Source organism: Podarcis liolepis, assembly GCF_965112155.1.
Source record: "Podarcis liolepis genome assembly, chromosome: 1".
In the NCBI taxonomy this organism is placed as follows: Eukaryota; Metazoa; Chordata; class Lepidosauria; order Squamata; family Lacertidae; genus Podarcis; species Podarcis liolepis.
Window position 1 is genome coordinate 76,364,709 of NC_139554.1, and position 26,776 is coordinate 76,391,484.

Genomic DNA, 26,776 nt, shown 5'->3' on the forward strand with positions numbered 1-26,776 from the left:
GGGCAAGGAAATGTGGGAAGGTAAAAGGAGGAGACATGCAACAACTAGATGATCCTCAGGAACCCTTCCAACTCAATGATTCTATGGTCTGTGGCATGATGCAGACCTATAATGGGAGGGGTAAAGTAGCAGAAATCTGGAGGGCTGCCATCCATTAGCAAAAGTGCCTTCTGTTCACACAAGCACATTTGGGTCCACCCAATTATTTCAAGAGAACAATAACATTGCTTTCAACTTTTCTCTCTCTCCATTTCCCCCCCCAATCAAGTAGAGCAGTGTGGGCCAACCTTCTCAGGCCAGTGGGTACATTTCAAATTTTGAGAGTGTGCCATGAGCATCAGTCACAAAATGGCTGCTAAATTCCAGATTTGTTTTCTCCCAAGAAATTGGCACTTGCCAGATCCACCTCTTTGGCATCAGACAAAGGGCAAGCTTAGGCCTGGTGTCTATCTTTGGAAGAAATCAATAACAGAATAGAAATCAAGAATTAGAATTCTGTTTTCTTTTCAGGTTATAACAGGTTCTACCCTGAATCCCTACCCTATTCAGTCTTTCTGTTCTCTTGGTGTCTACTGCCCCCGCAAATCACCTGGCTGTGTATATTATATTCACACGCAATTTGAAAGTACATTTCTATTATCATGAATAAGCACTTCATGGTTTATCTTCTACTGTATACGCCATCTTGTATATCTGCCATGTGTTCAGTCTGTGTCTTACACTTCTTCTAGTAGGCTCTGGCCTATGAAAACTTAGACCACTATTAAATAGCTTTGTTTCTCAGGGGATATGCTTTAATTGATGCACGCTACCCTTATTAACTGATAGGTTGTAATACTGTTTTGACATTTAAATTAAGCAGGTGCTGCAAACTCTGTTGAAATCACAGTACTTTGCCTTCCTTTCCCAGTAAAAATGTCAAGAGATCTGATCACAGATCTCCTGTGTTGCATATTTAGTTTGACCCCTACACATACATGGATTTACCAACTGGACTTTTCTTGATCTATTACAGTGCCTGCAATTTCCCACAGAACCATGCAATCAAAAGCATTTTCCGTGTATCCACCATGCTGTTCTTGTATTGATGTACAAGCGGGAGAAATTGCCTGCTGATAGAGTATTGCCAGTGTGAATGGCATATCTACGTTGCAACTGGTTTCTGATTGAAAGGAGTTATTACATAGTGAGTGTAATGCGTATTATCTGGCCAAAGTTAGACTTTGAAGTCTCAGTGTTTTCAGTTGGAAGAGAGTTAAGCATGTCTAAACCTCCCATTGACATCTATAGGATTCAAAGGTGCTTAACTTTGTTAAGCCTCAGTGGACATTTCTGAGTCTCTGCATCTTTATCTTCATACAGGTAGCTGCATTTTATGCAAAATAGCAGTCTTATTCCCAGTAAGTGGGTTGCTGGTTTGGGCATGCACAGGTTAGTGAAGCTGCAAACAGGACAGGATTACAGACCAGAGATACCTCCTAGATTGGCTGAAAAATATATTTTAGAAGAATACACACACACACACACACACACACACAGGGCCAAGGACTAGCCTTTCAGATGGCCACTGCACATGGCTCTCATACTACCAAAAAGCATTGGCAGTAGCAGCCTGTGAAGAAAATGGGCTGTTATAAAAAAATAAAAATAAAAAAACTTTTAAGTATTTTGTAAAGAGACGGGGCGATTAATTTGTGGCTTGATTCATGACTTGAAGGATCCAGAAAAATAACTTGGAAGGTGTCACAAATTAATCAAGGGAAGATAAGATATATCATAGGCAATTGTTTTCTGTGAAGCTTTTGAAATGTATGTGGATTGAGGGGCAAATCAAAGGCAACTCCATGCTGTAATTTAGCCAGGGTCTTCCTTGACATTCAGATCAGGAGGATCTCAGAAAAGGCAACTCCATGCTGTAATTTAGCCAGGGTCTTCCTTGACATTCAGATCAGGAGGATCTCAGAAAAGGCAACTCCATGCTGTAATTTAGCCAGGGTCTTCCTTGACATTCAGATCAGGAGGATCTCAGAAAAGGCAACTCCATGCTGTAATTTAGCCAGGGTCTTCCTTGACATTCAGATCAGGAGGATCTCAGAAAAGGCAACTCCATGCTGTAATTTAGCCAGGGTCTTCCTTGACATTCAGATCAGGAGGATCTCAGAAAAGGGGACAACCCTGTTGCAGTGGAGAATGAAGAAAGGAGATCTATGTAAGTCTTTAATTTAAGGACTGCCTATGTGAGGGAAAAGCTCGATGCACTTAACCCATTTTACTTTGCTCCACTTGGGAAATCACTTTGTGTGCATGCAACCATACATTTACACTTTATTTCCTAAGAACAAACATCATTATCTTCCCAGTGAACTTTTAATATTACTTCACAAAACCTCAAAGCCTTTAATTTAATTTAAGCCGCCCCATGCCCCAAGAGACACAAGAGAGTCTTAGACCGTTTGGTGAAAGGCAGCCTGGAGGAATAAAGACATTTAACCTGGCGGTAGCAAAACATAAACAGGGAGGGAAAGCACACTGGGGAGCAACACTGCTTTGGCCGGATCTCCCTTCCCTGCAGAGTTTAATCTGGAGTGCCATGACACAGCCTTCCTCTTGATTCCTTTGAGCCTGGGAGAGAGGGGGTGTAAAGAGATGGAGGGAATAAGGCTCAGAGAACTGAACCTTCAAGATCCTTGAGGAATGCATGGCCTCAGGATCTACCTCCCCCCATCTCTCTTAGTTCCAAGATGGAGAATTTCACCTCAATATGGGAAGCTTTCTTGAAGAACTTCTTGGGGGGGGGGCTTATCTGTTTTTCCAAGAAATCTCTCTATAAACTAATATAGTCATGATGTGTCAATGGGTGGCGTCGATTGAGTGACGCTCTGGCAGTTGGGCAGGCGTTTGGCAGCTTCTGCCGACAATGTGACAGATGGGAGGTGGATTTTTTGATGTGTGTGGAGGAGCGATTTTTGGCAATTTCCCTTTAAAAAAAGCTCAGCAACCCTGGCTAATCCCCCCTCCCCAAAAGCTCAACTCCTCTGTGCCATCTCCCCCGATTTTCTTAAATTTGACTCCCCAAAAATTATACACGGGGAGGTCTTATAGACGGAAAAGTACAGTATATCCTTAATGTGCCAATGTCTATAAGTAAGCTGCTTGTTAATGGCTCAGGCTACAATCCTTGATAGCAATACAGGTGTGGAAGATACATGCATATACACTTTTTTAAAAAGAAAAGAAATAGCACACTTGCCTGTTGGACTAGGTAGGCTGCTTTTCTTTTAAAATGTCTTTCCTCTTCAGCCACATGATCAGCTGCACTAAAAGCATTTGATATATCTCCGCACTACGTTATGAAAGCCCTTCCTTAATATATGGTGGTATTGCGGTTTTCAAATAAGTAGCTAACAGAATCTTGGTGACAACCAGCAAATGCATAGCGGCGTTTTACTGGCAGTCAAAGTCTGTTATCTTCAAAAAAAAAAAAAAAAAAAAAAAATCCAAATTAAGATTAATCCCAATAATTTGCCAATTTACTTCCAAGATTTGCAACTACAACCTCTTCATTGAATTACAGTTTCACCAAAGAAGCATTAATTCGAAATACCATTTAGAGCACATGAACCAATTGGTTTTGAAGAATTCTGTTTATTCCAACACAAATGTCTGCTGCCTTAACTGTCTAGTATTGAAGCTGCTGAAAACTGTAACAAACTGATGAAATTTTAATGACTGGCATCTTTTATACGAGCTCCCAAATCAATAATTCTTATCAACACGTCTTAACACGCAATTTTTTAAAGGGTACTTTTCTTAATAAATGTCTTGTTCAACAACTGCCTTCTTAATTAGTTGGCTGACGCAGCAATAATTAATGCTTTACACGTTTTCCCAGCAAGCGATTCCAGGCAGGCCTCTCAACTCTCTCCTCCTTGGGAGAATTTAGGATAAGTGCCACATGTTCGATGGCTAAGCAATTTAAAATTCCATCATCAGTCATCATTTTGCAGGATGACTGGGTGTAATTATGCATCATGGCTGCCTGTTGATCATTGCAACTCTCAGGCTACAAATTGCTATTTTTCCAAGCAAGGTAGTTTAACCTATTTATTCTAATAGAGACCTTCTAAAATCTATGAAAACGCGTATTTATGCAGGGGTACCCTCTTCCAAATTGAGGTGAACTCTGGAAATAAACTTCAGTGTACAGTCTAAATGAAGCATTTCACCAGAAGTTGATATCATTTGTTCTTAGACCAGCAGAGAGTAGGATCAACAATCAAAGTCAATTCATTTTAAGTAAACAAGCTTATTCCCTCTTTCTTTACAGAGAACAATACTCTGCATCTCATTTCTTAGATGCCAGGTTTTTTTGGGTTTTTTATGGCATTGCTTGGATCTAGGTTGGCCTTGCAAGGCAAAGTAAATTACTTTACCATTAACCTGTCGGTCACTAGACAAGAATGGTATTTTCTATGGATTGCACCATGTCCAGACTGCTTTTTTCTCTTTTTCTTTTAAAAGCTACAGTCTTACCATTCTGTCAAGGTGGGCTAACCTGTCAAAAACAGTCCCACTGTAAAGAGTGACCTGTCAAGTGTTAAGAATGGATAAACTGAAAAGAATAATATATGGCTTACTGAACAAATGCTCAAGGGGGGAAATTGGGATATAGTCTGTAGAGCCCAATGCCCTGATGCTTTGAAAATAACAGGGAAGTGCAGTATGGGCAAGGGAAAACTTAATTAACACTTGCCACTAGTAATATAAACAAAAGGGGAAATTTTGTTTACCTTTTAGCTGCGGAAGAAATAACTGAAAATAGCATGTAAGAAGTAAACACACGGACTAAGTTAACCAATGTAACAGCAGAAGGATGCATTAAATGTGCATAAGTAATTATGAATTCATGGTATCACTTGCCTGGAAAAAGAATATCAGTTTAAAAGTAAATTTGATGTGTCATAACATATTTACATTTCTCTTAATCTTAAACATCTGTGCACCGTTAATGTAGAAGCTTAAGTGTTAAATTTCGCAGAGTAATTCAAGTTACTGGATCAGTTGTATGAGTGTTTTAGAGCACCATTTAACTTTGTCTGTTAGTTCCCCACCCGTATGGTGGGCGATGGAGAGATTGTGACTACAATCTACAGTGGTGCATGGAATCTGCAATAGGTTCTCTGGGGTTATTGTTGTTGTTTTATATAGAATTTCCTTAATTCAAAGCTTTTCTAAGTGAAACTTAGAAACTTTAAAAAGTGAAACAGCATATGTGTACAAGACTCAGTGCTTTTATTTTATGAGAGCTTGAAAAGCAGCTTGCATGGGGGGGGGGAGTGGGAGCTGTTGAGAAGAGAATGCTCTAAGAAATATAGGGTTGTGTACTTACACTGTGTGAGTGCTGCTCCGGGTCCCATTAAACTTTATTTAGACATGTCAAGGTTTACATATGGTCACTGCTTTCATTAAAATGTTAATGCTGCTTAACTGCTCAAATAAAGTATGTCTTAAGTACACAGTGCTGGTGAGAACACTTTTGAACCGTCTGTTGTTGTTTTTTAATAGGACTCCTGAATTATTCCGTGAGCTCACAGGTACATGGCACAGTTATTCTCAAATTGTGTTTACCCAGTAGCTTAAATGCCACCCACTGTGACGTTTATTAGCACACCGCCCTGCACAATGCAGAGGGGATGGTGATCTCTAACAAAGGGTGTGTTCACACGTCTCTGACAGCAGAAACTGAGCAGTAATTTAGGTTGTGTTTATTTTACCAATTAGTCTGCATCCAGTTGTCTCCCATTGCTAGTTTTTGAAGTTTCATGCATATGACATTAGCAACAATCCATATTGATTCTGCAGTTCCTTGAGAAATACAGTTGTTTGATGTGTTTTTCCTCAAACCAGCTTCAGTCCAGCTGGGAAACCTTAGCCACATTCACTTCGCAGTTAAGCCAGGTGTGTACATTTGAGAGCACCAATGCACATGCATGGAAGAGCACACCTGTGCAGATGACAGCTTCATAAATAGGAGCTCCAGAGGGGTTGCAGGCTTGGGGAAACCGAACAGGTAGCACAGGCGAAGACACCCCTGACCCCTCTCTGTGTATGTTGTTGTTGTTTAGTCGTTTAGTCGTGTCCGACTCTTCGTGACCCCATGGACCAGAGCAGAGTATATGTGTATAGCAAGGTGCAAATGTGAATTGAAATGCAGGGGGGGTAGGGACAGGGAATGGCTTCACTGCATTTTAAGCGGCTAATGTGTACCTTATTTTTCCATGCATTAGTCAAGATTTTTTGACTCAAAATTTTTTGTCCAGTACACAGATAGTGGCATGGGGAAGAGAAGCTGCGTGCTGCCAGCCAGCCAGTTTGCAGAAGCGCACATTCCTCCTATGCCACTGTGCATGGGAAACTCTCCCTAGATTGTTTCCCGTGCGGAGTGGCATCGTGGGACGTTGCGCTCCCACCAACCGGCGGGCGGGAGCGCAACTTCCCCTGATGCCACTGCGCACAGGAAACACTCCTGCCAACTGGCTGGCGGGCAGGAGCGCAACTTCCCCTGATGCCGCTGTGCACGGGAAAAGATCTAGGGAGTGTTTCCCATGTGCAGGCTATGCCCATGCACAGTGGCATAGCCTGCAGCTGCGTGGGGGGAGAAGCTCAACAACTTTGGGCCATCTCCCCTCATTTTCTTAAAATGGAGTCCCCAAAAATAGAGGGGGTATTATACATGGGGGCGTCTTATAGACGGGAAAATACGGCATATAGCATCAGCAATAAAGTGCTTACATTTAATAGGTAATACAAGTGAAGTGGAAGGAATAGGTTTAATACCCACTGAGGGTAGCATGTACAGTGCAGGTGTTTTACTATTGAAGTAACTTCTGCAGCAAACTACTTCTGTTCGAGAAATAAGTAAATATATATAGTTTTTTGGCCTAAGGACTCCCACGGTAGGTACAAATGAACCCAGGGAATTCTCAGCATACATTGTGAACTACAATCTGTTCAATCTTTGAGGAAAGCCTTGGCAGTTGAAAATGTACAACTGGCAATCTGATATCACCGAGTTAGCACTGTTACATCACTTCCACGAGTGGAACTATTCCTTAAAATAGATGGTGGAGCGATTTGGAAGTTGGTAGATTAAAAGAACACATCCCAAAGTGCAGTTTAAAATATGCCCCTGCACATTCTACCAGCTGTAATCTTTTTTTCTTTTTCTTTTTTTGTAAAGAAAAAAGTATTGGAAGATTTTTCTTCCAATTCGAAGTAGAGATTTGAGGTCATGTGCAATAAAGAATTTTTCTTGCACCATTATAGATCATTCCTGTCTCAAATGCTGAAGAACCACAGTATTTTTCACATCCCAGCCAAAGTACATCTTCTACGTACACCACCCTTCAGAAATCATAGAAGTCCCCCCCCCCTTTGAACCTTTTCTCTCATGGTTAAATGCATCAGAATGAGTGTTGCTTTAAGGGCCTGGCTACCTTAATACAGTGGTGCCCCGCAAGACGAATGCCTCACAAGACGGAAAACTCGCTAGACGAAAGAGTTTCCCGTTTTGGAGGTGCTTCGCAAAACGAATTTCCTATGGGCTTGCTTCGCAAGACAACAATGTCTTGCGAGTTCCTGCTGGTTTTTTCCCCTTAAGCCGCTAAAAGCCGCTAATAGCACTAATAGCGCTAATCCGCTAATCCGTCAATGGGCTTGCTTCGCAAGACGAAAAAACCGCTAGACGAAGAGAATCACAGAACGGATTCTTTTCGTCTTGCGAGGCACCACTGTATTTTTATTTATGTTCAGGGGTTTGATGCCACAGTTTTAAATAAGATTGCTCAATTGTTGCTAATCCCATATGTAATTGGAGCCCTGTTATAAACAGTGGTATTGCTTGTGCACTGAGAGGCATGTAAGAACTGACAATGACTTGGCATGGTGTAGCACAAACACATGTGCATGTGGACTGCTGGAGCTTGGAGATCTGAAGCCATGCCACTCAGGCTAGGAGCAAGTACAGAAGAAGATCAGCCCCTTTGTGGTCTTTACTTTACTAGAGAGCCAGTGTGGTGTAGTGGTTAAGAGTGGTAGATTTGTAATCTGGGGAACCGGGTTCGCATCCCTGCTCCTCCACATGCAGCTGCTGGGTGACCTTGGGCCAGTCACACTTCTTTGAAGTCTCTCAGCCCCACTCACCTCACAGAGTGTTTGTTGTGGGGGAGGAGGAGAAAGGCGATTGTTAGCTGCTTTGAGGCTCCTTCGGGTAGTGATAAAGCGGGATATCAAATCCAAACTCTTCTTCTTCTTCTTCCTTCCCCATTTTATCCTGTATCTGCCTGTCACTGTATCTCCTTTGCAATAACCACCTGTATGAATTTTTTCAAGGTCACAGCCACTTTATCAAAATAAATCTTCTCAGTGCTCTCACCAGCTCAGCAACAGACCAAGACTACTTGTATTGCTTCTTTGGGCTCTGTCAGTAGATCGGTGGCCTTGCTGTTGCTGTCTGGCAACGCTGATTTGGCACTGGTGGTGACAATGAAAAGTGGAAAGCCCTGGAAGTGCACACTTTCAGACCCATTTTAGGTGTTGGTATCATCATCTTCTAGGCTCAAAGGAAAGGCAGTATTCACTTCTGTGATTTTTTCCCAGTAAGGTGCTGTTGGATCTCTCTAACCTTGTGTAGCAACATAAGATTTACCTCTAACCACCTGTAAAGGCTGTAGTTCTGTACAGGATTTAAATGTATAGAAATTAAGTTTCTCCAGTTTAGAAGAGACTGCACTTCTCCTTTTCTGAACACACACACACACACACAGAGAGAGAGAGAGAGAGAGAGAGAGAGAGAGAGAGAGAGAGAGTCTTGATTGAAATTTCAGGATGAGCAAAGCTGATTATTATTTGATGGAAATCAGTTTAATGTCTGTAGCATCTGAAATGGAAGCTTTCTAGTAAAATATACAGCTAAGGTTGATTGCTCTGAACAAAATGATGAGCAGAGAAATATCTGTCATACTAAAACCTTACACTGATTGGGCAGATGGTAGCTTAACACAACTTAGGGGGAAAATAGAAGAGATAGAATGGCTTTTTGTGTAACACAAAGAGAAGCCCACCAAGGTTTTCTGGCCTTAATAGCCACCCAGAAGCTTGGGGTCAACAGCTGTCTGCCCGTCCCGTAAGGAGCAGCATATTGCACTTGGCCTCAGGCTGTGTGTCTGAATCTTAACATGAGGTTAGAGATGATCCTCACATCCACCTTATGGAAGACAGTAGGGCAGTGTACTTGCTGTGCTTTAAATGCCCACAAAAACAAGCTCTCCACCTTGCAGCTGCAAAGGGTTGGGTGGGGATTGTCCAGCAGTTCCACTGCATTTCAGAGTCTTTGGGAGGGCTTTGGAATCCATTGCAAAGGAAGCAGCTGATCTCTGTCCTTTTGCATTGCAGTTCTTTCCATGTGCCTTGGAAGCACGGGACCAAGGCAAACCCAGCCTTCCTATTTAATTTCAAGCTGGAGTGTGTGTGTGTGTGTGTGTGTGTGTGTGTGTGTGTTGGGAAGACTGTTCATACCACTAAGTTGTGCTTCCAGGCACCTCCGAATTGCAGTACAACAGCAGGGAGATTCTCTGCATCAAGGATGTAGTTCCTTATGCTTACCACAATGAGCATGGAAGTCATAACTCCTCTCTTAACACAAGTTATCTGAATGCAGCCTTGATGTTGTAATTTCCAGCTGTTACAGGGGTCACTAAACACACAGTCCTTATAGGTCTTTTAAAATCCATGTTCATTATTGACCAAGGTGGTGCTCTTTGAACCAGAGATTCTGCAAACAGTAATAGAAAATTCAGACTTCCCTACCAAGGGCTGCCATACTGAAAAGAACTCTTGTGTTAAAGACTTCAAGCAAAGCGAAAGATGAAAGTTGGTGTTGATTAATTTTGACATGACAAAGTTCTGCTCATCTTCAAAGAGCATTTGCCTCGTTCTATTTTTGAATGTAGTAGAGGGCAGGGGATGAAGGTCACCCACTTGGAAGAACAATAGCGTTGGGGTACTTGCAAAATGGAATTGAAAAGGAGGAAGGCATCCACTATTAGGGCTTTACCAGAAATGGACAAAACTTGTTTGTGAGATCCTTATTTGTAAAAGATGATAGATAAATAGTGTACATTGCCTGGTACTGAACTGAAAATGGAAGCAGGTGGAAATATAAATACCACAAGATTTCTCAATTTACAGAAGGGGATATTGACATTGGCTTGTTTCCCCCCACAAAAAAGGAAAGAGAGGATTTTTTTAAAAAAAAATATCATTTCCAATGCTACCAGAACTGGAGGGCACATAATGAACTGTAAAAGAAAATAGCAAATGTATGATCATGCTATGGTGCAGCTCTTCGCAATAAGAAGGTTTTTTCTAATGTGTAGCAAACTCTTTTTTTGCTGGTTGAGAATGTAGAACTACATGGTATGGTTGATGCCATACACGACAATTCCAGCTATATAATAATAATAATAATAATAGTAATAATAATAATAATAATAAATAAATAAATAAATTATTTATACCCCGCCCTCCCCAGCCAGAGCCGGGCTCAGGGCGGCTAACACCAGTAAAATTACAGTAAAAAATACAGTCATACCTCGGGTTGAATGTGCTTCAGGTTGAGTGCTTTCGGGTTGCGCTCCGTGGCAACATGGAAGTAATGGAGCGTGTTACTTCCGGGTTTCGCCACTTGCGTATGTGCAGGCGCTCAAAATGACATCACGCACATGCACAGAAGCAGCAAAATGTGACCCACGCATTCTCAAAAAGGAGCCCGTTCGCATCCCGAGATACCACTGTAATAGGAAAAGAAAAACCAATTTAAAATACAGGTTAAAATGTAATTTAAAATGCAGCCTCATTTTAAAAGTAGCCCATAGATCATATAAATGTGTGGCTGGAAGATGGTCATTTTAAAATATTATGTTACTGTTGCTATATATAGATTCTAGAGAGAATTCAGGAATTCTGTTCTTTTTTCCCTTTTTTAGGTATATAGAAATCTTGAAGGAGCATAAACCTAAGCTGGTTTGGGATGAACAAATAGCTGAACACTATTTTGAATACAAAAAGTGAGTTGCAATCATGAAATGCCCCCCCTTTCTAATATTCATTTGTTTATTTTTATACAAAATTCATGGGAGCAACTGCCTCCAGATTTTACTTTACTCAAAGCAGAGGAATGGAAAACTGTTGTTGCTGTTGTTGTTGTTTTATTTAAAAAGTAAAAAAAGCATAATAATCAGCAATACTCAGTGCAATTAGATCAATAGCAGGATTTTGCCACCTTTACAATAGACAAGTGCCACTCCTTTAAGGAAAATAAGAGGATTCAGTGAGGAGTTATTGTGAAACTATCCTTGATTTTAATAGCAATCCAGTTAAAATTATGCACGTGAATCAGGTTACACTTTATTTTGTTGTCAATTTCTAGTGGCAATTAGACACCAAACTATTCTCAAAAAGTAGCTTTCAAAGGGTGACATTAAATGTTGGGTTATTCCAGATGCTCTGTCTCCACAAGTATATCAGCTTGCCAGACAGAAAGATCCCCTTCCACCCATATGCTGTTTTTTTGGGTTTCTCCTGACCCCATTCCCTGAGCCAATTTTAGGGGTCCAGAAGAACACGGTGGGGAAGAGATGGGGGAAACCCTTACAGCGCAAGGGAAACCCTTGTTTAGGGCTTCCGCTGACGGGGTTCGTTAGGTAAGTCCTGCCCAATGTCTCTTGTGGCATACTTAAACTGGCCACTTTTTAATTGCAAGAGCCCCATGTTGGTATCCTACTTGAAAATCACCGCTCCCTGGTTGCTCCTACATGCACTGTTTGCAGCAAACAGCACCTTTGGGTGCAAATGGCAGTATTAGTGAGCAAAGGTAAGCAAGCTTTTGAAAAATGTGAATAACATGTAGCTTGGCCCTAAGCATGTCCTCGGAGAATTGAATGCCAAGAGACATTGAATTTAAGCAGTGCAGGTTGGGGTGAGGGGCTACCATTTGCCTTTAGATCCTTTTAAGACCACAACTCAGAAAAAGAGTGAAACCTTATCTGTGACATTCCACAACGTGCCCCTTTTTGAGCAACTGCTGTTCTGCTCGTCTCCTTGCTTTCCATTAGGTATTGACCACCGGACTGTATAATGGTTTGACCAAATCACTTTCCTCTTCCACCTTCCCACCCCCTCAATTTAGATGGATTTTGGCTACCCACACGGCAGAAAAGTATACCCACTTGTGAAGCATCTCATCTGCAGTCACTGAGAAGTCTAGATTCTAAACTAAATGCAAAAGCCAAGAAATGAAATCATAGAAGTTTAAACAACTTATGCTCACCTTCAAAACCCTTTGCCCTTCAATCAGCCATTGATTATACTAGAAGCCGCTTCTGGACAGCTTTGCTAGTTCTGAGTTTTTTTTTCAGCCTGCAGGCTCCTTAAAGTACAGTCTCTGTCTCTGTCACTCTTTCTTAGTATGAACTTCTTTACTTTATTGTACAAACAACCCATAATTCTTTGTCTCTCCCTTCTCTGTTTCCTGGAAAGAAACAATTTCAGGGTGGGATAAAATACACAAGATATATGTCTCATGATAATATCAATTTTCATAACTGTGTTCTCTTTTTGTGCTTTGTAGAAGTAAAGGAGGCAAGCATGCAGTCTTCTATCCAACTTTAAAGGTATGCACCCTTCTGTTTTGGAAACAAAAAGGAACATGGCCAAAGGCTCAATCTGATTTTAATGGAGTTGGAATGCATCCAAAGCGCGAGTTTATTTTATATACAGTTACTCCAAGGCAGGATGTATACATCAGCTGAATAAATTGGTTGCACATTACATTCTTCTGTTTGCTAGGAATAAATTGTCAGATTACTTAATGACAAAAATTCAAAGCAAATGCTGCTTAGTTTAATGGCTTCTTATGAAATAAAATGAAAGGTATTTATGCTGCTTAGTTTTTGTTTCCGTGCAACGCCCCCCCCCTCCCCAGCTGATCAGTTCATAATGTCTATATTCAGCAAAATTAATTATCCTTCACGTGTCTCTTGTGTTTTGCAGTCCATCCAACTGCGGTTAGAGCTTGCAAAGGAACTGGGCACAGGAATTGCCATCTGGGAACTTGGCCAGGGACTGGATTACTTTTATGACTTACTTTAAAAATATGACATCCTTTTTTTCATTGACATTTCATCTTCAATCAACTGGAGCTGGAGGGGGGTGCAGGATGGATTTTTTTGTGGGGAGGGGGGCAATGTAATTTATATGGAATCAGTTTCAAATTTTCCCAATAAAGAGTATTTGAGTTATTGCGCTTCATGTAGTGCATGGAGATGGGTAAAGTAAGGAGAGCTGCCGACTTCAGTGTTCTGACAAGGTTACAGGAGAGTTGACTACAGCGAGAGGAGGTAAGAGGTATTTATTTTACTGGTTCTTTTTTCATGTTTAAAGCTAAGTTGATCAACACTTGCAAGCCGATCCTTGGCATTCAGTGGGACCTACTCACAGGTAAGGATGCATAAGATTCCAGTGCTTAAATTGAGTGCATGAATTACACTTGATCATACAGCCATTTAAAAGTGTTCAGTCCCTACAGTTGCACTTTGACTGATTGGATAACGTATGTGATGAGAGATGTCAGGAGGGTGGCAACCTGTTGATTCTCCCTTTACCTCATGCTGGCTTTTGAGTCTACCATCGGTGGATGACACACGGCTCTTCGTTGATCCAAGTGACAAACCTGGCTGCTCCTCTGGAAATCACGATCAACCACAGCATCCTTCTGACGGCTCTGGGAGTTGGTGGCATGGTATTGTGGTACTTCTACTACCTGCAGATTGATTTGCAGAGGGTTGCACGGGGGACTTCTATTTGGCCACCTGGTGCTTGTGCTATGTGATTGCACAAGATGCCAGAAGGGATTCCTCGAGGCCACCTGGGGATTTGGGAGTGCAGTACCACCAGTGCGCTCTTGACACCCAGCTCTGTTTCTCCTTGGCATCTGAGTCAGGAGAGGCTGTGGAAGTGCTCAGCTGCTTCCTGGATTTGATAAGGGGCTGGTTTTAGGTCGGTAAAACTGAATCTTAACCCTGACAAGATAGGGGTCCTTTGGGTTGATAGTTCTCAGGTTCACACTGATGGTAGGCAAATAGTTCTGGATGGAGTTGTCCTCCCCTTGAAGGGTCAGCTTGCAGGTGCTCCTTGGTCCAGCTTTGTCTTTGGAGGCCCAGGCAACCTCTTTACCATGAGATGCCTTTCACTGGTGCATCAGCTGCAGCATCTGCCAACATCCCAACTGGAGTAGTGCGGTGTGTTATTTGTAGAGCTGCCTCCGAGAATGGTTTGGAAGGCTCACTAGTGCTGGATGCAACAACCAATTTTGACTGGCACCGCTTGCATGGATGGTATCTTGCCAGTTTTAAAAGAACTCCACTGGTTGTGTATTCATTTGTGGGCCTTATTCAAAGTGCTGGTGTTGCTTACTTCTAAATGTCATCTCCAACAGAGATTAGGGTTTTGTTAAAAAGGGGGGGGGGCAAGAACTAGCACCTCAACAAGGGACTATCCTTCCTAGCAGATATGCCTTGTGCCATCTTTGCCATCCTTTAAAAGCCAGGCAAAAAACTTTTTAGTTACCCAGGCATTTCAAAGCATTTTTCTGTCTTAATGATTTTAGACCTACTATGCTTTTACACACCTTTTAGCTGCAGGTTTTGTGGTCGCTTTTTATTGTTGCTTTGTTTTTTTGCAAACGCCCTTGAAACTTTGGATAGAAGGTGGCATGTGTATTTATTTCTTTTTTATAGTTCTTTTATTACCTTTATATCACTCCTTTCTTCCACCATGGAATCCAAGACAGCTCACATGTGATTCCCAGGTGGTTACCTATCCAGGCTTTGGCCAGACCCAGACCTACTTAGATTCAGCAAGGTGGTGGTCTAATGGACCTTCAGATCACAGTAAGTAAAATAATTTCTGTGCAGAGAAGTTCACGGGCCAAGAAAAAAGCACCTGGGGAATAGGCAGGCTGAACAGGTTGGAAGCACTAATAACTGTTAGCATTTTTAAATGCTTAAATATTCTGCTATGGGGTTGCATTCCTTTACTGCTTAATTTAAAGCTTTCTTTAAGAAGAAATGTTCCTCATATGCTTATTGCATATATTCATTCAAAAGAAAAAGCGCTTTTAAGCGAAGAAGCATGAGTGTCTGATACCACTGCTCAGAGGGAATGCTAGGAATGTGATTTCACAGAGAGAGGACAGGAATATTGTACACCACCAGAGACATCTATGAGGTCGTACTTAAAGACCTGCTGATGTTCCTGTTTCTACTCACAGCACTTGCTAAAATAATGGTGGTACTTTTGTCCCCTCCCCACTAATTAATCTCAGCAGGGAGCTTGCCTACATTTGCTGTCTTCAAGCAAATAAATCCTCTGCAATCCAGTGCTGATTAAAGTCCCATTGATTTTCACCTCTCTGATTCACCTCTGGAGCCTCTTGACTCCATGTGTATTATAAAGTATCCCACAGCTTTCCTAATCAGGCCCCTGCCCCACTTTGCTGTATCAATACAGCTGTAATTTGCCATGTGGATCTTTCTATTCATTTAACCTGAAGGTTGCTGGTCCAGTCAAAAGGAATTTGAAGTAATAATGGGGGACAGAGGCAGCAGTGTGCAGAGGTAACAGGATGTCCCGGGAGGTGTGCTGTCTTCCAGGTGCAAAGAGTCATGATGTGAAAGAAAAGTTGCCATGTCTTATAAAGCCCATTGACCACAACCCCTTCCTTCTGATTCATGTAGGTACAAACGGTATTTCCAGACACAGCCTTCGACAAATGACAAGGGCCTATGTGCAGGAAGCTGAAGGGCCTTGGGACACAAAGGTGGCTTTTCAACACTCCTTCCTGTTGAAGGTCAGGGCCCAGGAAGAGAGAGGAATTAAACCACTGGCTGCGCAGGTGGTATCAGGAAGAGTTTGACTTTTTAGACCATGGTCTCTGCTTCCTTAAGGAAGGCCTTCTGGCAAGAGATAGACTGCACCTCACAGTGATTGGCAATAATGTGTTTGCTAAGAGTCTCGCAAACCTGATGAAGAGAGTTTGAAATTAAATCCTATGGGGGGGGGGAGAGTCAATGTTACAGATGACAGGGAAACACCTCATACTGGGGATAATAGCTTAATTGATGCACTGAGGTAATGCTCCAGAAACCTGCTAAAGGGCGGGAAACTACAAGAAATCAGCTGAAGGGAATGATTTGTGGTTTCAGTTATCTCTATGCTAATGCACAGAGTATGGGAAACAAGCAAGATGAATAGGAGCTCTTTTTATTTGTAGCTTTTTACAGTTTTATATATTCATATCATATTTGCATCCTTATGTATAATGAATAGGAGCTTTTAATACAGGATGGCAGATGTGACCTAATATTATTAATGCCTATTAATAGTGAAACGATCCCCCTCTCCTCTCCCCACATGCTATTCAAAGGGATCTCCTGACACATACCTCTGACCCAGTTTTGGAGGGTGCAAGAGGCATGCGTCAGGGGGGAAAGGGGGAAAATCCGAGTTCCACATATCCTTGTGCAGAGCATCTGCTGACAGGAGTCATTAGTTAAATCGCACCCAATGTTTCTACATTTGCATTGTGCTCTCCTATCCCCGTACAACTTGGGAACAATCTCTGCTGTGGGTCAGGCAGGAGGGAAAAGTGGTGGTAATAATGTAGGGGGTTCCCCCTGCCAAAAAAATTAAAAACTTGGGAACAGCTAGGGAAAAGGTGGTTATTATATTATAATGTTTTAAACTAACATTTATTCAGAGTAGACCCATTGAAATTAATGGACACGATAAACTTACACACGTTAATTTCAATGAGTCTACTCTGAGTATAGATTAGATGATTACAGCCCAATGCCTTTGCACTGGTCTCCCCCAACTCCCAACCTGGGAACAAGAAAAAGATGATATTTCCCAGGCTAAATCTTGCATGTCATTCCTTTTGCCTTACCCGTCCAGATTTGTTCCTGATTGGTTCTCCTGGATTTGTTACTGTATTCCTGTGTTACCTTCATGCTTCTTTCAGCAACTTGTTCAGACTGTTAAGTTGAACCCGTAATATAATGCTGCAGTGTAGAGTGTTCCTGTTCAGGATTGCATCCCATCAGCCATGCCATTTTTCTGGAGACTCCATTCTGTTTTCCTGGTCCAGGTAGGGCTTATTTTTCTTCCCCCCTTAATGGTTTTTTCTTTCCCCACTTAATGGTTTTTGTACATCTGCAGACCTTGAAGCTCCTCTGAACCTGCCAGTTTTGGAATCATAAGGATGGGCAATTGGAGAATGAGTTTGTTGTTAGCGTATATGGTCGTTTATTCTGTTTGCAATCTGGATGGTGTTCACTTCATATAAATTCTGAGTGTGTTACTTATACTTTGGAATTTGTTCTGCTTTTAATATGCTATTTTGCAGAGTGCTCACTTTGTGTTAGATGTTTATGTTCAGTTCATTTCCCCTTCCTCTGGTTTGTTTTGCAATCTGATGATCAGTGTGCATGAATTTCATTTGCAATGTGCACAAGTTTGATGAGGTGCACATCAATCTGTTTTATTTGGGTTCTCAAATGTGCTTGAAAGGAGACAGTTTTGTTGGTGGCGGTGTCATAGTCGGAATTACTTATTTGCCAGGAGTCTCTTAACAATGTACAGCAGAACATCCACTTAATTAAAAACAAAAGCAAAAGAAACACCTTCCATGATTGCAAATGGACTTTATAATCTTCAATAGATCTGGGAGAAATGAAGAACTAATAATTGATTGGAGTAGCAATATACAAGGACTAGATCATACTGTAGCTGGCCAGCTAAATTTTAGGATTGCCTTGTAAATTTAACTGGCAGAGTCTTACCAGAACATAGCGAGCAAGAACTGTGGGGTGTTTTTGAGGCACCAACTGCTACTACCATGTCTGGTTCCATATTTAATTTCAGGACTGCCCTTTTTCCAGACATCAATTAGACAATCTCTCCTGTGTACCCAAGAAGGATATTGAATGGTGGGGACACACAATAAGCACCACCGCATTAAGCAGTCACAGATGTTAACTACAAGTCCAGGGCACAGGAGCCTGGCCAAGGAGGCTAGTTCAGGTAAATTTCTTCTCCTCTTGACTTTCAGTCTGGTTTCTTTCAGATAAGTGTCCAGGCCGCATTCCATTTGTTTCAAGCAAGAGCAGATGCATTCTCCCTCAGCTCTTATTTGTTAGTTTTCTTATTAAATTGTGTCTCCCCACTCCCTAGGAGTGCTCTTGTTCAAGGTGTCAGTCAACCTGGAATAGGGCCTGAGTAATGCAGTTCAGGCCCTCGGACAGGGGAGATTGATAGAAGGGGAAAGGACAGGTTTCAACTGCCACTCTAAAATTCTGTTCTCCTACCAACTGCAGGTGAACAGCAATAGCAACCTTTGGGGGTCATGTTTGGAATTTTGAAAAAAAGTACTCTGGGCGCACACTCACAAAATGGCTGCTATCAGGGCACAGCATAACACCCAACAGCTGCCACATCTAGAGGGACAGAAAAAGGACCACAAAATGGTGTTGGCATGCTCCTCTCCATAAACGGAGGAAGAAAAGTCCCTATATCCCTATGTCACAGAGCTCTTGGCACTTCTCTGTTCTGAACACAATAAAGTGTTGGTGTCCAATCCTGGCATCCTGCTAAATGTGAGCAACTTTAAGGTGGTCTGCTCATTTTAGGAGAAGCTGACCCAGCACAAACAGAAACTAAGCAGGCTCATTTGATCTACCCAACTTCTGGTTCCTTTAGGCCAGACTTCCCCAGCATCATGCCCTGCAGAGGTGGTTGGACTATGGCTCCCATGATCACTCAGCATTGGCCGTGCTGGCTGGGGTTGGAGAAAAAGGGCCCTCAGACCACCTTGTAACTAACTGTAGGCCGACTAAGTCCACAATAACAGCACCCAGAATCCTTCTTTGGAAAGTCTCCTGTTCCTGGGCCCCCAAAGCCCTCTGAAATCTCCAGAATTTTACTGGGCAGAAACATTCTACCCAGCCCTAAAAACCACCAGCTTATTTGTGGGTGGCTCCACTTCATTTCCAAGCTGATAGGGTCTTGTGGGACGCGGGTGGCGCTGTGGGTTAAACCACAGAGCCTAGGACTTGCTGATCAGAAGGTTGGCAGTTTGAATCCCCACAATGGGATGAGCTCCAGTTGCTCGGTCCCAGCTCCTACCAACCTAGCAGTTCAAAAGCACATCAAAGTGCAAGTAGATAAATAGGTACTGCTCCAGTGGGAAGGTTAATGGCGTTTCCATGCGCTGCTCTGGTTTGTCAGAAGCGGCTTAGTCATGCTGGCCACATGACCCGGAAGCTGTACGCCGGCTCCCTCGGCCAATAAAGCGAGATGAGCGCCGCAACCCCAGAGTCGGCCACGACTGGACCTAATGGTCAGGGGGCCTTTTACCTTTACCTTTACCACTTCATTTCCAAGCTGATAGGCTCTTGACCAGCAGCGTTTTTTGTTAGCAGGTGTGATAAATAGCATACCTGGGAAGGGGAAAGTGGCAGTGGACTTTCATTATCTTCCCTGCATTTAAAAATATGAAGACAAAGGACTATCAGCACCACAGTGTAGCACAGGAAACTTTTGCTATTTGTTAAAATGATTAAAATGTTTTATACCAGTGGCAACTCTAAGATGATAGAGCATTTTGTCAAGTTAAATATAAATTATAAGTAAGCATTATTTGTCTGGGGAAAAACATTGTGAGAATGCAGTTTTGCTCAATACTGTTATTAGGCTGTTCCAAATTGCTTGTGTTAGCAGTTAGGCATTTAAGAGGGGACAAAACAGCTGTAGAGCCAAAATAAGCCTCTGCTTTTCTTAATTAAGCTTTTCTTAATTACGAAAAAAAAGTGGAAGGGACTGCACAGATAATCAAGCATTTGAGACAGCCTTGTAATGAGTTGGCCTATAGATCCACCTAGCTGAGCCTTCCCAACCTTGTGTTCTCCAGATGTTATTAAAGCCCCATCATCCCTGGCCATTGGCCACACGGGCTGGGGGTGATGAGCGTTGGGAGTCCATTCATAAGTGGAGGGCACAAAGGTTTTTTAATATCTAGGTGATATCTGGTTCCGAGGGACCTTTTAGCTTTTCCAATCCTAAGAAGAGCCCTACTGAGTTAAACCAAAGGCTTTTTGAGTCTAGCATCCTGTTGGCCAATTAGATGCATGTGGGAAGCCCATGTAACAAAACAAAACAAAAACAAAAACAGGAGTTAATTTATCAGTATGTCAGTGACGACATATGTGAAAACATATCAGAAATGTTAAAGCTGAGCCCTGTGCTAGTCTAGCATTGTAGTATACATGTGTGAATCAATAGCAGAGTGGGCATGTGCTTGAGCATTGCAAGGCTCATACCTAGGAGAAACTTGCTTCCTTGTTGCTTTTCAGTTTATGCACGGAGGCCTCAGCCTGTAGCATTGTTGGGCAGCCGATCAAACCAGAAGATCATTGATATGTCTCCCAGTGAAAAAGAAAAGTAGAGGCTGGCATCTCTTGCGCAACACAGAAGCAGAAGGGTGAGTGTTATATGAAAAGTGCTTTGAAAAAAGACCTTTCAGCCACATTTTAAATTTTAACAGGATTTATATAAGTGGCAACAGCTTACTTTTTAGCCTTAAGGCTCGGGTAACAACAGATAAAAGCTTCTGAAATGTTTATTGTCTCTCTCCTTCTTCTTTTTTTAACCTTATCTATACAGAATTAATGACTCTTTCCTTTGGAATCTTACCTTGAGTGCCTAACAGATATCTCTTAGGGCTTTGGGAAATGTGTTGATAGGGGCTTCATACGCAAGGACTTTAAAGTACAATATAAATCCCAGACTGCCCCCCCCCCTTGCCTCCCACGAATATTGCTTTTAACCTGAACCCATCAGCTACTACTGTAGTGTAGAGGCTTGTTTGGAAACCACTATATCTATTGTGAGGCAAACAGGGCAAAACGGAACCATCTCCCCAGTCATATGCTAGCCTGTATCTCTGAAGTAGCCAATATGTTGTTGGACTACAACACCCATCAGCCCCGACCCCATCATCAAGGATGATGAGGGACAATGGGTATTGTAGTCCAAAAGCATCTGGTTGGCACAGCATTGGCTACCCCTTCTCCAGGGGAATTGATTCTATGATTCTGTCTGCTCCATACTCGTTTCAGTGGCAAGAGAAGGAGAGTTTGGAATCTGCCAGGTTATAAGGCAAGGTGCAAATGTATGGAACAAGCAGCAGTGGCCCATAGTGTAAAACGAGGCTTGCTGGATAACAAGTGTCACCCAGACTGTGTGGACGTGGGGGCATCTCTTCCCACATGGAACAGGACAGGATTTTAGATGGCAAGCAATGGCATGTGGAAAGATGGTTCAGATTATGAGAAGTTTGGAGCTGCAGGGTGGAGAGCAGGGATAGTGCTAATTAGGAGCTATGGTGGAACTGAAAAAGGGGTTTTGGCAGACAAGTGGTACATGGGACAGTACATTGGGACCATATGGTTAGGGCTATTTTATAACCTAGCCGCTAGTCTTACTACCTCCTTTATAAAAGCTTGTGATTCCTGTCCATAAACAAATTAGACTGCGGCCTCTGAACATCTACTGAGTGGGAAGTTTTTCCTTCCAACAGAGTTGAATTTGCATCCATTTTAGATTCTTCCCCCTTCCATTCACTTAACCGTTTAACATTTTCTGCAGCTGTGTATTTTATCTTCCGTTGGCATAAATAGCTACACACAGAGATCCTAAGATGGCAGCAGCTGCCATCTTCTAGGTCTCCCTTTGACAGTTTTGAGCCACCCCTGCTGGTCTTTGTGACAAAATCCTCAACCCCCAAAGCTATGAATTTTACAGTAGCTCCTGTAACAGGATATGGGTAATGAAATATGAGCACGGAGGAAGGTTGAAGTGTGATGATGGATTGATCCCTCTGAATCATGTCATCTCCGCCAGCTGTTTTGTAACTAAGTGAAGTGACAAGATCATTAATGTGGACATTTCCCTCTAAAAATCCCATCACTATCTTCATTAGCACTGGGTCACTACTGGCTCTCTGCTTATTTCAGTTGGGTGGTGAATTTCAAGCAGCTGAGAAATGCTGCGGTGTGTTTGGCGACTGCAGTTGTTAGCAACTTGAGTACAGGAGGAGTCAGGCAACACGCTGCAATCTCAGCGGAATAGATCAGCCAAAGGCCACAGCTAACGGGTAGATTTTGCTGCATGCAATTAACATAATCTGAGCACCGCTTCATGCTTTTTCTTCAGCCGTTCGCCAAAAAATGAGAAGCTGAAGTGAGGGCTAACACAGTTTTTTAGATTGAAATGTGGAGATCTGGGTTTTTTTTATTTTAAAAAATCCAAAAAGCACTCATATTCCAGGAAACTTCAGGTCTCCTGGGGCCAGGGGTGGGAAGGGGGTGAGATTCTGGTTCCTGAATCACTGTTGACTCTTGCCCATGCAGTCAACAGTGATCAATAAGGGATGAGTATTGGGGGAGGAAAGGGATGCGGGTGGCGCTGTGGGTTAAACCACAGAGCCTAGAACTTGCCAATCAGAAGGTCGGTGGTTTGAATCCCCGTGATGGGGTGAGCTCCCGTTGCTCAGTCCCTGCTCCTGCCAATCTAGCAGTTCGAAAGCACGTCAAAGTACAAGTAGATAAATAGGTATCGCTCCAGCGGGAAGGTAAATGGCGTTTCCGTGCGCTGCTCTGGTTTGCCAGAAGCGGCTTAGTCATGCTGGCCACATGACCCAGAAGCTGTACGCCGGCTCCCTCGGCCAATAAAGTGAGATGAGCGCTGCAACCCCAGAGTCGTCCACGACTGGACCTAATGGTCAGGGGTCCTTTTTATTGGGGGAGGAAAGTCCTTGGAGCTTTTGAAGTGTCTCTGTAGTTTAAGCTTTTTCAGAACTGAGCATAGGAAGTTGCCTTGCACTACATCAGGCCATTGGTCCATCCAGCTTGGTATTATCTATACTGACGGGAAGTGGCATTCCAAGACCTCACACAGGGCTGTGTCCCAGCCCTACCTGGAGGTACCTGGGATTTAACCTGGGAGCTTCTGCATGCAAAGCGGACGCTCTGCCACTGAGCTACACCTCGCCCTTTCTGCAGTGCTCAGTGAGCCCAACAGGGAAGCTGTGTTATGTGTGCTTTCATTGCCATATCTGGTGCCACCTTCTGTGCCCAGCTGCAAGCACTGCCATATATCGCTGCCTTCTGTGCACTGTAGATACGAGACAGTCTTCGTGAGGGAACTATTAGTGAGAATACTGTATTCTTTATTATGAGGAAGATTGGAATACTTAAATCACGGCAGGTCATCCTTTCATTTGGAGCAATAGCTGCAGTTCCAGTGAGTTATGTGTTCCGTTGTTGTAATTTTCTTTAACCAATTGTAATATCTCAGGCTCTGTTCAAATAACTGTTCGCAATGTAGAATTACATTTGGCTTATGTGCGCATGTTTTATTTCCCCACCCCCACCACACACAGGAGTATCTACAAGGTTGCTACCATGCAAATAGTAGGGGGACATACACAAAATTTTAACTAGAGTTTTTCTTGGAGAAAGCTTAGCCTCCACCCTTTCAAGCTAGTTGAGTAGCATTGAAACATAGCACGTTGTGCTTAAATGAAATAGCTGCCACTCCACATCTGAGCAGAGTGAATGCAAGACTATTTTCAACTGGAGAATTTCAAGCTCTGGGTTCCAGCAAAGCTCAGAAGCTGCTTCTCATGATGCAAAGGGATGATGCATAGTTGTTTTTTAACATGCCGTTTCTCTTCACTAAATTAATGAAGGTCAAATGCAAGGATGGACAGTTCACTCTGTTTCTGGTCTATGCTGGTTTCTCATGTATGTGGTGGTGCTGGTTCTTGTATACTGTATTGCTTTCATCATATGAAGAAATTAATAGCTAGCATATGGAAAAAATGGGGGGGGGGAATACAAAACATAAATGGTCATGTGCCCTAGGTGTAAAGTTAACCCGTTTCATTCTTAAAAATAAACCCATTGCTTGGTTTTCTATAGTACTAGGGATTGAGGTAATAGATGTACTTCATACATCTTCATACTGAAGAGTGATCAGTCCCTCTTTCTGCATTGCAAAATAAATTGCAAAAGGAAGCGCTGTTTGGAAACGTCATCAAGTGAATTTAGAAAGGGGAAGAAATAAACCAGAAATGGTTTCTGTGCAGAGCGTGCAATCAGCCAGAGAAATTAACTGCTGCATGGGGTCATAAAGTCAAAGACCACAGCTGGTTCAAAAATGGCTGAATAATTGGCCCGTAATAACACTTATGATTGTGTGCCTTAGCGTAATATAATCAAGACTCATGCTTGAGGGGTTTAGCTGATTGGTGTCAGAGTGAATGATCCTGCTGTTTGCATCCCATTTCTAGGGTTGTTCCAGTGCCTCTAGAACCTTGGCAGTTTTCTAGTTGTACCTATGGAAGATTCTTGGACATGATTGTTAGAAAAAACCTATGAAAGTGTAGATTTATGGCAAAAAGGTTTTAAACTGCTTATAAAATTAAATGCAACAAATTGTGTGTAGCAGGGTAGGTTTTATATTATTAACATGGGACTTTAGTTATTTATTTATTTGGATGTATATTCTACTAAATAAAAAGACCTTCAGGGAGGCTTTCAATAAACAATAGTTTTTTTAAAAAAATAATCCATAAAATGTTAACACTGATTTAAAACCCAGTTAAAACTTTAAAGTGATACATAAGCAGTAAAATAAGCCTGAATGTCTGTTAACCTCTCCCTCCAAAAACTTCTGAACTCGAAACATCTTGATCAGGTTTTCTGTCGGTGTATATGGAATGAGTCTGGCAGGCCCACCAAGGCAAGGATTTCCAGTGGGAGGGCATCACGCACTGAGAAAAGCCCAGCCCCTCTCTTTAATCCTTCCTGAGAAGACTCCTGCGCTGGAATAAGGTCAGGCTTGCCCATTTGCATTGTCTAATAGAACTCAATAGGAGAACAAAATCAACCCGTATCTGCATAAGGACCTTGGGTTACATTTCCCTTCATCACATTAGAAAAGCCTTTTCCAGTCCAGGCCCCCAGATATTGTTGGACCATAACTCCCATCATCCTGACCACTGGCCATCCTCACCACTGGCTGAAGGGAGATGTAGGCCAACAACATATGGGGATACAAGTTTGCAGAAGGCTGGGCTATTAAGAACAAGCATCAGAAAAATTGAATCACCATGATAAAACCAAAGATCTGTCTAGCCTGCCTTTTCCTGTTGGAAATACATGTGACAGCGGGCCAGACAAGCCACCCTAGGAAGGGAGTGCCGGGCACAGCCACTGAGTGCTAGAATGTGACAGGGCCCAAGAACAGGTACAGTGGTACCTCGGGTTACAGACGCTTCAGGTTACAGACTCCACTAACCCAGAAATAGTACCTTGGGTTAAGAACTTTGCTTCAGGATGAGAACAGAAATCGTGCAGCGGCAGCAGCGGGAGGCCCCATTAGCTACAGTGGTACCTCAGGTTAAGAACATTTCCAGGTTAACAACGGACCTCCAGAACGAATTAAGTTCTTAACCCGAGGTACCACTGTACTTCCCTATATGGAATTCTGGCTGTGATCAGAAATCAGTGCTTCAAATGGAATACGCATACAATAGGTAGGTTGTGTTTGTGAGACAATTGTGTAGGGAGCCTTAACTGTGTTTATTATGATATTGTTATTTATTGTGTGTAAGCCGCTTTGAGATTCATTTGAATGAAAAGTGGCATAGAAATATAATAAATCAAATCAACCTGGAGGAAAGTGATGAGCTAGTGGAGGCAGGGCTTGGCAGCACTCCCTGTTGGCATGTGTGCTTACACGTGAGTAGAATTAATGCCCAAATAGCGCTAAGATGCCTGGATAACACTTTACAGAGCTGATTTGTGTTTTTGCAACCTTTTAGAAGTCTAAGCTTTCTGTGATTTACTGCTCTTGGTGGATATGTGTTGTATGTTTTTAATGTGTGTGTGTTTCTTTGTTGCCTTATTCAGGCAATAAGATTTTGGGGTTTGTAGCAAATTCTGAAAGTTACAGGGTGAAGTTTTCTTTGACCATCAGTATTCTGCAACACAGACATCAGATAACTTGACTTTAAAATTTGAATGCTCTTTGGTGGTCCAAAGAGCAATACCGATGGATGTCATGCAGCGTGGCTGGAGCCACTGACAGAATAGGGTGATATTGATGTGGTAACCCACTGCATGCTAAAATGTTATCTGAACCTGTGAAAAGTCTGAAAGTAGCTCGAAGGGTTTTTTTAGCAGTGTTCTTTTTTCTTTCTTCTTCTTAAAGTTTCACAAATGCCATGCATAGGCTGCACACTTCAAATACAAAGAAAGGTTTCTTAGATTTCTGAAGACACTCTTCTACTAGTAGCAATGCCCGTTCAGCCTGCACTCTCCAGAAAATAGTCCCCCCCCCAAAAAAAAAGTATCCCAATAGAACCACACCATCCCTCCATCCCCTTTTATGCACTTTTCTGTATCCCAACTCTGGATGTGATGTTCCCTGATTAGCTCTCCATGCTTCTTCCCTTAGTGATGTCCTCTTTATCACTACCCTTGAAGCCAGTGGGATCCTAATACTGGCTGAGTAGCTACAAGCAATAGCAGGA

General features: G+C 42.5%; 1 protein-coding gene across 12 annotated transcripts in view; it reads left to right on the forward strand.

Moving 5' to 3' along the window:
* Window positions 1-26,776, forward strand: part of CHID1 (chitinase domain containing 1) — a 132,749-nt gene that overhangs the window by 89,400 nt on the left and 16,573 nt on the right. For 6 of the 12 annotated variants that reach the window (XM_083477746.1, XM_083477753.1, XM_083477754.1 and 3 more), the window contains 5 exons: window positions 1,016-1,061; window positions 2,151-2,209; window positions 11,046-11,126; window positions 12,689-12,731; window positions 13,111-13,360. In XM_083477746.1, coding sequence (XP_083333872.1) covers window positions 1,016-1,061; window positions 2,151-2,209; window positions 11,046-11,126; window positions 12,689-12,731; window positions 13,111-13,209 — 328 coding nt within the window. In that variant the 3' untranslated portion in view covers window positions 13,210-13,360. Of the gene's footprint in view, window positions 1-1,015; window positions 1,062-2,150; window positions 2,210-11,045; window positions 11,127-12,688; window positions 12,732-13,110; window positions 17,267-18,042; window positions 18,202-20,528; window positions 20,657-26,776 lie in introns of those variants that run through there. The other 6 variants (XM_083477748.1, XM_083477755.1, XM_083477747.1 and 3 more) reach the window with 3 other exon arrangements.